Source organism: Carassius auratus, chromosome 16 (assembly GCF_003368295.1).
Source record: "Carassius auratus strain Wakin chromosome 16, ASM336829v1, whole genome shotgun sequence".
NCBI lineage: Eukaryota > Metazoa > Chordata > Actinopteri > Cypriniformes > Cyprinidae > Carassius > Carassius auratus.
The window spans coordinates 16,209,896-16,224,866 of record NC_039258.1 but is presented as its reverse complement, the minus strand read 5'-3'; the positions used below and the strand labels follow the sequence as shown (position 1 = coordinate 16,224,866).

Genomic DNA, 14,971 nt, shown 5'->3' with positions numbered 1-14,971 from the left:
GCTCTCTTCTTTTTTCTTTTTGCCCTCTTGAGCAGTTTTTGAGCCCCAAAACCCCACAACAACTTCACCTTTTGCCATGGTTTTAAAGTGAAACGCTCGCTATTTTTAAATCAAAAGAAGGAATCAACAGCAAGAGCATAATCAGACCCAGCGGCTCCAGATTTGCCTGTTAGGGTTTAGAGTGCAGAAAAGGCCTTTGAAATGCAAGATATTTTCTGTAACTCCAAGTTCAGATCTTGTTTTCATTGTAGCACTGCACCATTATACATCCTCACTTAGGGTCATAAAATACTACTACTTTGCTCACACAATGTATTATTTTTTATTTTTTTCATACAAATATTTCTTACAATATTTCTTTATTAAAAAGGACAAACATACGCGAAAGATACATAACATGAATGTTTATATGAAAAGTCTCACCCAGAACTCGGCACTAACATACAGAATGACCTTAAAATACATACATGGGTAGAGTAAACCAGCAAAGCACAAACCTGAGCGTTCAAAGTAAAGGCACCAGAGAGTTTTCCTCTCACATAACTCACAAAAAACATAACATTGCTTTTAGGTTGCATTGTTGGTTAAAGTGCAAACCAAGCACTAGTGTAAATGAAACACGGAGAATCATTTTCTCAGGCAACTTGACTGTGCATCTGTATATTTCCAAATATACAACTCCCTCGTGCAGCCCACTTAGTGGTTTTCCTCTCTGGAAACCATAAAACACCTTACAGTGTTACGTTGGCCTTGACAAGCCACGAGATAAACGCTGAACACTCCGTCCAGCTTCGGCGTTGAGTATTATTCAAACGGCAGAAGCGCTGGAATATAAATATAAAAAAACCCGACTGAACTGCATGCGTGATGCTTTCTTTGGCGCTACGATACGTTCCGCCCAAATGGAAAACTGTCGTTCACAAGGCCGCAGAAATTGAACGACTTGTCCGTTTCTTCGATGAAACCACAACCAGCCAAAAAACTGAGCATGAATGTGTCTCGGAGAAAACACTACAAAGACGAGCGTATAAAGCATAAACATCCCATGAACACTGGAGGAAACATCTGTCTTGAGCAGAAAATGTTCTGAGGTGCTGGAACCTCTCAAGCTGTTCAAACGAAATTCATATGGGAAACGTTATGTTGAATAAAAACCTTATTATTTCCAATCCTGCTCTTCAAAGTCTTAGTGCAAGCAAGGCATTCGAAAAAGGAGTCCGATGACGCAATTCCTCTATGATTCCTGTGTGATTGTCTCTTTCACTTTCATGAAGGCGTGAGGAACATATTCAAGTATTTAGACCACTGACACTCCTTGAGACGGGGCGGTGAGGGCGCTGATGATGTCTGGCCGTTCGATGCGTGCGAGAGCGGAGCAGAGCAGGCCCAACGTGGAGCCTTCCTGTTGAGCCCAATCTGTTAAGAGAGTGTGGATGGGGTCTTGTCCCCGTCCGAAGACGTCCACGCGGTCCTGTTCGTAACCGAGTGTGGCCGCCAGCTGTCTCCAGCTCCGACCGTCCCCCTCGGCGAGAAGCCCCTCCACCTCCTCCTGCCTGTGAGGAGGCAGGTTCACGTAAAGTCGCGTGTCCTGTTTGCTGTCTCGTTTACTGCCTGTGGAAAGCGTGAGAAAGGGAACAAATAATTACTAATCAACCATTTACACTATTAGTAAGCAGCCTACAGTACACTACAAGTGATAATATTTCCAACACAACCAGCGTAGTCCAATTCATAAACCAATGACTCTTATGAACCAATTCATTCAGTTCAACCAGTGCAGCCCGTCCTGAATTGAATGACTTCTGAACAACTTATTTTTCAATAAACAATACAAATTACTCATAGTGTTCCAGTAGCTAAATTGGTAGAGCATTGTGTTATCAAGCGCAAGGTTGTGGGTTCGATTCCCTGGGAGCACATGATAGGTAAAAATTGAAAGCCTGAATGCACTGTAAGTCGCTTTGGATAAAAGCGTCTGCTAAATGCATAAATTAAATTAAATTTACATTTATGAGCCCATTCTTTTAACGAACAGTTTAAGAAGGTGAATGAATAATACAAATTACTCTTATGAGCCTGTTCTTTTAATAGTTTCAAAAGACAAATAATTAGAACAAATCACTCTTATGGAGCTGTTTTTGTAATGAACAGCTAAATAAGATGAATAAATAGTACAGATTATGCTTATGAATTAGTTCTTCCAATGAGCGGTTTAAAAAGAAAATGAATAGAACAAATGACTCTTATAAACCAGTTCTTTCAATGAACAGTTCCAAAAGATGAATGAAACCGTACACATGCCCCTTATGAGCTAGTTCTTTAAATGAACTGTTAAAAATGACGAATAAGTAGTAGAAATTATGATCAGGAAATCTGTATGGATTGCCAACCCCATCTCCGCTCAAGCGCTCATACCTTTGCAAGGCTGGCTTTCCTGAAGGCTGTGAGAGTCCAGAAACACGCCACTGTCGCTGTGTAATTTCTCTCCTTCCCTGACAGTATTCATCTCGTCAGCCCTGGCCTTTACCAGAGCCTGCTTCTGCTGGCATGACTTCCAGCTGCACACACACCAAATCACACGTTTATCATCAAGTAAAAACAAGATTAATATCTGACTTCACAGACACGTTATGGTATTCTAAATCTTACATATACAAGTAGAATGAATTTCGCAAAGTGTATTTTTCTCCTTTCAACGGCTGCATGACCTCACCATTTGTAGGCGACGTAGAACAGGAGGCCGAGCACCACCGCAGCCAGGACAGACACATAGACCAAGATGTTGTTGTTGTTGTTTCCTGCTTGGTCCTGTGGAGTGAGTCGAGGGGATTCAGACCCTGGTGCTGGGCTGCTCCTGTTCTCCATTTCCTCATTCAGAATCGGCTTTCGGGGGTATTCAAGCGGACCATCAGAACCAGATGGACGGGACAGGATGTTAAGGTCTTTTACTGGAAAAAAACACACACACATTTAGTATTCTTGAACTGCCTTTATAAACATTATATATGTATATAAGTGCTGTCAAAATTAACGTGTTAACACAGGTGATTTAATTTTTCCAGTTTAACGGCTTTAAAAAAAATGTAACACCGTTAACTCGGGGGCGAAGCTAGGGTTGGCCATCCCCCTCACAACTGCTGCTTCTGACTCCTTTTTGTTTTTTTTGTTGTCAAGAATTGTGTTTATTTAGATGCAGAACATCTTTATGAGCACATCAAACAGAAGACTTTTCAGACACGTGCTCCAACTTAACCTATATATATATGCTCGGTTTATAACAGCTTACATTTTCTACATTTAATTGAACTAAAGAATCCTGCAAGCACTTTACTTTCCCTCCTTTACTCGTACTGCCCAAAAAGTGGTTCAATGCAGTTAATGTTACAGGGACTAATTAATGCAAATACAGATCCCAGTGTTCTGGTTAAATACCTTTTGTGCTTATGTTGAAGTGTTCTTAATGACAGTTTTCCTAAAATTATCCTATTCCTAATATAGGAAATATCCCAATATATCGACTTGTTTATAGTATCGCAATCCATTGCAAAAATCATTAAAGGGATAGTCCACAAAAAAGAAAAAAAAGAATTTAATAAATAAATTGTCATCACTAACTCCCCATAATGTTGTTTCAAACTTTAAATACTTTTTTCTTTTACACAACATAGAGAAGGTATTTTGAAGACTGTCGGTAAAAAAAAGCCGTTTTGCTTTCCAGTGACTTTCATTGAATGAACAAAAACTTGTGATGTTTCACATATTATATTATTTTATGTTCCATAGTTTATGTTAGGCAGTTGTAGCTTGCACATTTGACACAATAATAGCTTAAAATGATCTTTTGAAGGTATTTTCACAGCCAAATTTAGTTACGATTAATCACAGCACCCTGTAATTACTTGTCATTTTAATCGACTGACAGTCGTAATATATAATATGAATCTGAAAAATGAATACTAGTATCTTTATAAATTAAAAGTCATTAGACTCACATTAGTTCTGTCTAGACATATGAAACACACTGAAGTACACCCTGAAGCACTTAATCACCAAGACTCAAAAAAGGAAATGCTCTTTTTAGCCTTCACTTGAAATCCACATTTGACACACATCTGCTGTGAGTCTGATTAACACATCATCAGTGGACGGAGCACAGCTGACAGGATAAATGCCAGATCGAAATTTTGAACAGTGTGGAATGGTCAAGAGGATTCACCCCCCCCCCCCCCCCAGCCACCCATCATCCTGAAATAGATCATGCAGGCCACCCCACACACACACGATCACACAGATGCGTGCATTCTTTTGTCCCCTCACTCTCTCACACACCCCACAGGCTGCCTGTGTGGATCAAACCCTCTGTGTGGCTGCCCTGACCTCGGCAGGTCGAGTGCTCTAACGGGTGACGCCACCCTACAAAGAACAGAGGGCAACGGGGGATGCCACCCACTGGCCAGCTGGTTCACCTCCAAACCCATTGAACACATCTCAGGGCAATCAATTGAAGATGTGGTGCATTTTAAATGTATGTTTACACTAAAACTGTTTTTAAAATGAAACATTTAATTGTTTAGAGATCAGACAAAATCTATGTATCACCAGATACTTTACAGTAAATTAAATCAATACAGTCTCTCTGAGCACACCCAAAATTGGATAAGATCTTATTTGAGCGATCGACATCAGTGTGTGCAAGTGAATAACATCCAATCTGTGTTCAGAGCCACTTCGATGGGAGTGCCGCAAGGGTCTATTTTGGGACCCTTGCTTTTTAGCATCTATATAAATGACCTCCCTACAGTGTGTTCGGACGTTGATATAATCATGTACGCTGATGATACGGTTATCTTCACTTCTGGGGAAAATGAGCTGGAGGTTGCTGACAAATTATCAAAAGAGATGCAAAAAGTTGCACAATGGTTACATACGTCTTGTCTGACCTTAAACGTTGATAAAACGGTCTCAATGTTTTTTTCAAATAAACGTAAATTACAAGTAACTCAAGAAATTCAAGTAAATGGACAAACAATTAAAAATGTAAATGAAACAAAATATTTAGGTCTAATACTCGATTCGAACCTTGGTTTTAAAAGTCACATAAAAAATCTTAGTAATAAATTGAAATTTAATTTGATGAACTATAAACATATTAGAAATTCATTAACTACGGAAGCCTCAAATATATACCTCAACACCATGATTGTCCCACATCTTCTGTATTGCATGTCTAGTTGGTCTCAGGCATGTAAAACATCGTTAAAATTACTTGAATCATTATATAAAAGGGCCATAAAAATCCATGATAAAAAGCCTCGCCAGTACCATCACTGTAAAGTACAAAGTAAATATAACATTTTGAGTTTTGAAAACCTCATTAAATATAATCAAATTTCTGCTTTATTTAAAATTATCCACAACATCGCTGCTCCGCCCTTGAGAAAATTTGTCACATTAAATTCGGAGAGAATTTCTAGAGCCACACGGTCGACAGTCAGAGGAGAGTGCAGTGTTCCAAAACGTAGAACCACATATGGTCAACAATCATTCTTTTATAAAGCAGCGAACCTTTGGAATATTCTTCCAAATGAAATTATCTCATGCACAAAGTATAGTACATTTACACGCCTGTCCAAACAGTGGTTATTATTAAAGCAAACCTGTACGCACTGAATTGACTGTGATATGAACGATGTAAATTCTGAGTGAGTGAGTGAGTGAGTGAGTGAGTGAGTGAGTGATAGATTCCTGAAGTGGAGTGTATTTTTATGATATGAGTAAAGTAATGATTTTATGTATTGTTCTGTATATGTTTTATGAACTTTTGTACGTAGGGCCTATAACATCTACCTGTCCAGGGACTGCGGGTGGAAATTAGCATTTTTTGCTATAACCTGGCACATGACATCTTTTCTTTTTTAGACTAATGTTTTTTCTGTGCATTGTCCCTGATCAAATAAAAAAAAATAAATTCAATGTAAAGTGTTTATCTTCTTAATCTGATTGGGCAAAGCTCGCTGAAGAATGAGAAGAACATTTGAAGTCAAAGTGAGAGTTTTTCTCAAAAGCTTCTCTCTGACTGAACACAGGTGTCTGCCACATGTTACAAATCTAACCATACACACACTCTCTCACACACACACATGCATAAATGTTATTATATATAGCTTGGCACAATCTTCATCCAAGACACACATGCATCTCTGGTTACGTTCACACACAGTCAGTGTTTGTAATTGACAACCATGTTTACGAACAGGTGTGTCAAATCAATGACAAGCGAAAGGGTCCATGATACGGAAAAGGAAATTAATTTTACATTCTAGTTCAACAAGCCGTAGCCACGTTCTTAGAAATAAATTCATGCTTTTTAATCATGTTGTTTACAAATGGGTTTTAAAACATTTATATACCATTTTTCACACGCTTATATTTAACTAATGAAAATGACAATTCCAATTTACACTTTGAACAAATGTTTTAAAATAAAACAAGATCGAGATGGGGCCCCTCCCACCAGCAGTGATGTCATGTACGAAAAGTTATTGTGCACCTGCTGCAAGTTTACTACTGAGTCTGTCTCTCCCATTTACATAACTGATTTATCAGTCATGAATGTGGTGAATTATCATTGCATTGATGCATTTCATGTACGGCAGGCTAACGGCCAACATGTTTAAGTTCAAACACTGTCCTACATAAGAATCACTAACTGTCTAAAAAAACAAACAAAAAAAGTATATGAACAGTTAAAAAATTCTAGGAGAAAAACAAATATAAAGAATAACTACATATGCTAAATTTTGAGAATTATTAATTCTATACATTTACCAACTTTTGCAATTAACTTGTTCTTTTTATTAACTGACAACCACAAACAAGAAGAAACTGAATACTTTGCGCTCTCTGAGCATTTTGGTGTCTTTAACTGCAGATTATTGTCAATGTTGCGAGCGCAACATTACTTACAGTCTTCTTTCTTGTAACATTGTGCACCAGAGAAATTATCACTTTCAATTTCAAAAACGAGCGATTAATTGCATGACAAAATCTGGGGACATTTCGTCAGTGAACCGCTGAAGTGTTTGCCATTGTGTTTGCCTTCAGTGAAGCGCAGCAGCGTAACCAGGGCACAAAAACGTGTAAATATATTTCACTTAAATCATTAACAGATTAAAAATACGAAAGACATTTTTTTTTATACAACTGTTAAACAAAATAAATATTACTATTGTAATATTTCACGGTAAAATGATTAATAAAGCATTTAGGAAACGTGCAGCAAACACATTTATTCAATGAAATCGCAGGCTTATTGCAAATTGGGTTTTATCTTGATTAATCGTGCTCTGCTCCCAAGAGAACTGACATAAACGCACACTAGAATCTAATGAGCACCGCACTCACTCACCCATACAGATGGTGTCAGAGTCCAGCTGGCAGGGTCTGATCTCCACCTCGTCATCAGTACAGCGTGAGCAGGGCACGCAGGGTTTCCTGTCACTCCGCTCCTTTGAGTAAGTCCCTGGTTTACACCGCTCACAGATAGTATTTCCCAGCGGCCCACAGGCCCGAACCACTCCGCTTCCATGCACACACATGGAGCAGGGCACGCACACCCCACTTGTGCTGTTAACATCCCGCCACAGGAAGGAATGCTCACCGCACTCACACTGGGTGTCCTGAGTGGGCGTGCAGCGTGCCAGTTCACGAACGCCGGCGGGGCAGCGCGCGCAAGGACGACAAGCTGAAAGAGTCTCTGAGTCTGAGAACGACACACCTAGAAGAGATTTAAAGTCATTATAATCAGTATAACATAAATGAACATGGCAAACAACAATATTCACATGAAAGCGTATGCTTCGAAAACACTCACCATCTTGGCACGCCTGACACTTGGTGTCTTCCTGACCACAGCTGCTCACCAAACCAGTGCCCGCAGCACACATGCTGCAACATGCGCCTGTTTTTGTAAACTGCTCGCTGATACAGACCTTGCCAAACGCCACCTGCAAAACACACAAGCCAAATTCTAATTGGTCTTAATAACTGCACGCAATTTGTAGCATAAATATGATCTTAGAATCACAAAGAATGAAGAATTTTGTATATATATAAAAAAAAACAATTATCAGATTTCATTATGGAGGGCGGCGTTATAGGGAAAAAATGATAAAGTTCTAAACTTTATAAGTCTGATGCACATTCAAGCAACTTCGTAAATCCACAAGCTTTAATTTGTAGGAGAACTTGCCATATCATGCAGTCCAAGCACTGACATATGTGAGGCACGTTGTTCTCTTTAACACACTCACACACACATTTCCCCGTGAGTTCACATTAAGTGGGGTTTAGGCATTTTAATTGCACAGGGTTTCCTGTGAGAGCCTGAAGTGGGTTTCAAAAGTCCTTGTGACTTTAACACTCCAATCTGGGTGTAAATAATAATTATAACAAAACCATAAAAAAAAAAAAAAAAGAGAGATTTTCTTGCTCATAGAAATGTAACATTATGTGTATTCGCACCCACTTCAAACAGACGCATTAGCAGTGGGGACACCGGTGCAGCTCGGGACCTCAGGGAAAGGTGTGTGTGTGTGTGTGTTTGGGCAACAGAAGACTTTGATGTCCCCCTCAGCTCTGCAGGTGTGATAGAGATGGTCAGTTCTGAAGCATGCATATGTTTAGGAAAATTACCCCCACACACCCCCTCCCCTTCACAACTGCCCCCTGGGGCTCTGACAAGAGCCAACAGATGCCGAACATGTAAAGCTCCTCCAAAGAGGGAAAGCAAAACCCACACAGCCTCTCTGATGTCTCTCTCTGATCTCTGTTGGGACGAGAGCGTGTGTAAACCTGTTGAACGAGCACACACACTCATAATCTCATAGAAACACTCATTCACATTTGTACACAGCTGGCCACAGGGCAACAACCTTCACTTTGGAGGTAAAAAGAGCAGCTTCTTTCTGCGTTTAAGCCACTACAGTTTGCTTTGATACACCTTTCCACGGTTTATAAAGAGTTGAGTAACTAAATAATCGAGATTGAAAGAGACCAAATTTAAACATTTAAGAATCTGCCATGTAAAAATCCAAAACTGATCGATCACAAACATGAATTATGGAAATACGTGGTAGTTAAAGTAATAAATAAGTTAATAAATTATACATATTACAAATCAAAAGTCAGTTTTCAGTAAGACTTATTTTGAAAGAAAGAAATTTTTATTCAGCAAGGATGTATTAAATTAACCAAAAGTGACAGTAAAGACATTCAGAATGTTACAAAGTTTTTTTTAAATATATAATATATAACACACACACACACACACACATACATATATATATATCCATGTTTATATTCATATAATTTATATTATATATATAAATATATTTATTTTAACAACAGATTTGTTCTTAAATATATACCGTACATGCATGAGTTTGTATTCATACATAATAAATATACACAGTACACACACACGTACACAAAAACGTTTAATTTTGATGCGATTGTTGTCCAGCACAAAAAAATAAAAACATATTTAAATTGTATGTATCTTAAGAATTTTTGATATTTGACAAATAATTGTATGTAATTTACCATCAAATATTCATTTAATTATAGGGTACAACAGGGCTAAAGGCTCACCTTAAGATAAAATGTGCTATTCACTGTGCCTAAAATGTATAATTGCAGAAAAAATATATATGTTGTATTGAATATTAATGGAGTGACAGATTTTGTGTGAAAATAAATCAAGTTTATTTTGTTTAAAAATCTAATAAATGTATGTGGTGGCAAGAAGAGCCTTTTACACAGTGTAAAAGACACACTGCACTGATACAAATACTTCAACTAAAATAATGTTTTTAATAATGTTATTATTAATGTTAAAGTTATTATTTGTGAAAAACATTCACTTTAGCAAAGTTTGTACTGCTTATTTTGAAAAAATAGAAGACATGTTTGTTCAATAAATATAATGTCATTAAAACATGTTAATATAAAAATATATTTTAAAATACAGACACAAAATCATTTTAATAAGTAAAGATTCTGAAAGTTTTGAAGGAGATCCAACAATAATTGAATATACATTTACAGTAGTAACTACAAGTGATATTTTATTATATTATAATCATAAATATCATGTTTTAAATATGATTGTTTAATTCTAAACATGGCGATTATCTCAAATATGGACACTCAACATAACATATGATATTTACCAACTGAATCTAACCATGCCTTCAACAAATGGAAAAGTCAGCTTTCTATTACTTTTCATGTTAATTACTGTGTGCCTTTAGTCCCAGCGACAGGGGCACTTTTTACCCCAAATACCATACTTTTATATATTCTTGCATTATTTAAAAACTGTTGCTTTAATTATCTGATTTAATACTTGTTTTATTCAAATATCGAATAACCACTAGAACAGTGTTATATATTTTGCTGCCGTGTGTACTTGCATTATCCCAAATGTTTTGCAGAATGTTTAATTCCAGAGAAATAAGCAAATTTAACTAGTGACACGGGCCGTGCCCATAGCGTCATTGTGTCGCCTGCCAATGATGTCATAACCCCTCGATTTCCTGTTTTGTTTTGTAGAAAATATGGAAACACCAAAGAAGCTTTAATATGTCATGCGTCTTATTAGACAGGTGACAACCACAGAGTAGCATCATAACAGAACTTTCAAATGTATCTAGTATGATAAAACAGCGATGCTTTACCCCACATGCGCACGACTGGGAGAAGTGGAAGCGGTCGACTGTGGCATAATTAAAGGCACAGACAGACAGAGAGCAATTTCTGAGCAGTATCTTTGGAATTTTCTTTGTCAGTTTCCTAATATGGTAGTACTCACCAAATACTCACCAAACATAGAAAGCTGAGGGGGATCTTAACATCCTCAATAACAATATATCACTATATAATTTGTACTGAAGTCTAGCTAAATGGAATGTACAAAGTGCAAACAAATGATATATCACCTATAAACATTTGGGCAGAGGCAGGAATGTAGAGCTCAGAGGAGGGGAGGGCGGGGGGGCGGGGGGCATAAACACTACAGACACTTCCAGCCTAAGTGCTGATTTCACACAATGCATCTGAATGACACCACTTCACACAAAACATCTTTGATCTACCCAAACATTTCGTTCCCTCCTCTGAGGGACAATGTCAGTCTGGATGCCACAGTTACTGTTGACTGGTTCCCGAAATTGAGGTCAAACACCCCCCCACACACACACACTTGCTGAATGATGCAATCTTTTGTAAAGACAGTTCGTCAAAAAATGACAAAGTACATCCTTACGTATAACTTTCTTTTGTAGAACACAAAAGATGATGTTTGGGATGTTTTTATTCAAGTCAAAAGTGTCCGGAACCATCCCTGACAAACAAGGGAAAAAAAGTTTTTCATTCATTTCAGCATATTTTGCTTTAATAACATGTCTTCATTCAGAGAAGCACTTATTGCATCTATAGTTTTCAATTAAAAAACATATTTTAAAGGCAATATAATATATATATATATATATATATATATATATATATATATATATATATATATATATATATATATATAATTTTTCTAATAATATATCCAAAATCCCAACTGTAAAAACTCTAACATGTCAACTAAGCGAAACAAGAATTTTGAACCTGGCTTTATGCAATCTTCTGGTTTTTGTTCTGAAAAATGTATGAATATCAGTCCATATTTAATTATACAGTGCCATACGTAAACTTCAAACTACATTTGCTATAAATAAGGTTATCAATCATCTGGGTGAAATCTATTTGTTTTGTTTTTTTCCACCTGGGTTGTCTTGCCATAAGTCCACTGCTGTACAGTATAATATATGAGCATGAGTGCTGCACATGAGTGAGTTTGGAAAGAGAATGATAAGAACATGAAAGGATCCAAGAGCCCCGGGAGGCAACAGTGATTGACCCCTCGCCCCCCACCATCTAAACATACAACCATAGACATCCAACTGGGACTGAACTAGAGGCTGACCGCTATCTTATCTCACTGCAGCTAACAGTAGCAGAAGATACGTTTCACAAAGGAGTCAGAACACTTTAAACGGCAGGCTAAACATGGCCTCGGGCCTGTAGAACTTCAAGACTATTTACAAAAGTGTCAGTCTGCCGCCAGAGACAGTGGGCTTCTCTATCAAAATAAGCCGGGAACAAGAGAGAAGGAAGAAAAAAAACAGAGGTTGTGAGTTCAAGAGGAAACCGCGATTCGGCCCCCACCGAAAGAAGTAAAGTGATGTGGCTAAATGGAAAGTCAAATTACTGAGCTGCAAATTCTACCCCCTCCCTCTCCACAGACCAAGAGAAAATGATGATAATTACAATGCTCCGGATATCCCGGGCCCCAGCAGTTCTTAAGCTGTGGTTGCCTATCAACCAACAGACGTGGGGGGGTTGGTCTCCCCCACAGACTGTTTGAACACACCAGGAGACATGGATCTGGATCAGGCCAGTACCGTTTAATGCATTAACTACCACTGACCTGAAAAGAGTGCAGAATCATCAAGGAAAAATGTTCGTCGTTTGCGTTTTGTGTAACAATTGGCAGAACAGACAAACCAGTGGCTTTGCGATTTACAGTTTTAATTTGGAGTGACAAAGCAGCCTCTTTTTTTTTTTGGGGTGTTCGGTTTAACAAGAATAAATGACAAGGCCATTTGTTTCTGCGATGACATCTGCAGGGCGTGTTTCTTGGAGCATAATTTGTCATTTGGAAAATATGATGAGATATCTTTCCATTTTGGATAGTAAATATAGAGCATTTTAAACTCACTGTGAACAAAATCAGGATATTACACTGAATCAATGTGATTTAAAAAAAAACAAAAAAACACAGAAGTTGTGCTATGCACGTCCTAAGAGACAAAGGTTGTTACTTTCCTGTCCTTGACCACTTTACTTTTGTGCCAGGCAATAAGCTGTGTAAAACCTAATTATAAAAGGAACATAATATACACACAAGTATCAAAAAATAACACTCTGCATAATACAACACATTCCTTCCAGACTTATATGCTACTTCTAAACACATTCTAGCGGAGAATGCAGAATGTTGTAACAAAGTTTGAAACAAGCTATTTTGAGGTAAGGAAAAATAAACATCAGTGTCAGATTTATATATTAAAAAATTATATGTTAAAGAATGCTAAATGAAAGAGGTGTCATCTGAATCAGATTCTCCGGATTAACGTGATACTTTAACATTAATTGTAACACTTGTAACACTTGTAACACTTTTTAATGCATTTCTAAATTCCACACTTGCCAAAATAAATCTCGGTCTGTTGGTTTTAGAGACATTAGCTTTTTTTTTTTTTTTTGGTGTGAGAATTTATTTGCATTTTTCATTTGTTTTGAATTAAGATGTCCTACGTTTCAATAAATTTTTTTTAAATGAAATAAGAGTGGGTGTAGTTTAATTATTATGAACCAGTAAACTTAATTACCACAATAAACTATTAGTTTTACAAATAGTATAGGTGGTAACAACAGCACACTTTTCTGAACTAAACATTAATTGACATTAAATTCGTAAGTTGTGGATTTCTAAAGTATTTCAGTTTGAAGCAGACATGGAAAAACTATACCAAAATGTGAAATACATAGCGAAAGAAATACACTTTACAGACGTAAAACACAGTGTTACAACGCCCTCCTGTAGGCTAATTAAAAAGCAACTGGAAAGACTAAGTAAAGGTGGAAAATATGAACAGTGAAAGCTGTTTACAGCCACACGAACTCAAATAAAAATAAGAATAATTAAACAAACTTTTACGAGTTTAAATGTCATATATAAAATACTGTAAAATAGAATAAAGAATAGTCTAACTCACCTTTACTGCCAAGATCCACAAACCGAGTTGAAGTGCTGCCATTGCTCCCTTCATCTTAAGCAGTTTTCCTCCGTGTTTGGGATGGTATAAAACAACGAGTCTCTTGTGCTCAAAACCCACTAATGTTCATAACCACAAAGCATAAACATAAGACATCTACAGTCCACGTTCAAAGTGTTTGGTACTCTCTTCCACAGATTTAAACAGTCTTCTTCACACACAAGATTTTTCTCCGAGATTTCCAGTGTCAAACTGTATGCTGTAACAGTAAATAAACTACGGATAATCCTCCTATGAAGATTCAAAACATCAATTCATCATCTCTTTGTCTGTCAACAATGAAATCTGCTAGTTAGTGCTGATCCTTCACTCAACTGCTGCTTTGGTCACGGTCAGCTGTTGACTAAATAGCTTTTGCTGAAGAGGGTGGACATAAAGCAGCCCCAGATAAATGCAGCGCCTCACAGGAGCTCTGTGATTGGACAGACTGGACAGTAGCGCTTCGCAGGAGCTCTGTGATTGGACAGACTGGAGCGTAGCGCCTCGTAGGAGCTCTGTGATTGGACAGACTGGAGCGCGAGGCAGAAAAGCTGATAGATAGAGCTTCCATTCTTGTGGGAAAATAGTTCTAGTGCTCATTTATTACATGACCATATCAGCATACACAAGTATTTAAAAATATGGTATTGACATAAAAAAGTCATCTTGTTTTCTTTTTGCTATGTTCTGCTAGAATATGTAGGTTATTACAATAACTGCAGTAACACTGACATTTTGGACGGATGGGCCTACTGTGGTTATATTTAATAGAACAGATTAAAAGCCCATTTTGCCCGGTCAAAGTTTCAGTTGGGGTTTTGAGATAATAAAAAAAAAAAGGAGAGAAAGAGACACAAGTTGGTGGCTTAAGTTTTCAGATCTGAGGGGGTTTTGAGTAACGTCGTAAAACTCAGCATGGCGTCTCCAGACTTCAGAGAGAAACAAATGGAGACTTCCCTCGCATACAATGATCATAGCGCTTCAAAGAATGACCGCGAAGAAACGGGATTAAGTCAAGAAGAGATAGTGTTCAATTAATTCGG

The 14,971-nt window shown here is 37.6% G+C and overlaps 1 protein-coding gene across 1 annotated transcript; it reads right to left on the bottom strand.

The window, feature by feature from the left end:
* Positions 1–298: 298 nt before the first annotated feature.
* Positions 299–14,302, bottom strand: nradd (neurotrophin receptor associated death domain). The gene is made up of 6 exons (XM_026284388.1): positions 13,890–14,302; positions 7,874–8,006; positions 7,409–7,777; positions 2,714–2,948; positions 2,416–2,558; positions 299–1,611 (listed from the first exon to the last, which is right to left on the bottom strand). Exons 1-6 carry the CDS (start codon positions 13,941–13,943, stop codon positions 1,298–1,300), a joined length of 1,248 nt encoding a protein of 415 aa, XP_026140173.1. The 5' UTR covers positions 13,944–14,302; the 3' UTR covers positions 299–1,297.
* Positions 14,303–14,971: the final 669 nt, after the last annotated feature.

Bases quoted from the DNA above. Each gene is read 5' to 3' on its own strand.
- nradd (XM_026284388.1), bottom strand. From the start codon at position 13,943: ATGAAGGGAGCAATGGCAGCACTTCAACTCGGTTTGTGGATCTTGGCA. The intron at 7,778-7,873 runs GTGAGTGTTTTC...AATCTCTTCTAG, and splicing joins GTGTCAGGCGTGCCAAGATG to GTGTGTCGTTCTCAGACTCA. The intron at 2,949-7,408 runs GTGAGTGAGTGC...GTTTTTTTCCAG, and splicing joins CTCTGACACCATCTGTATGG to TAAAAGACCTTAACATCCTG.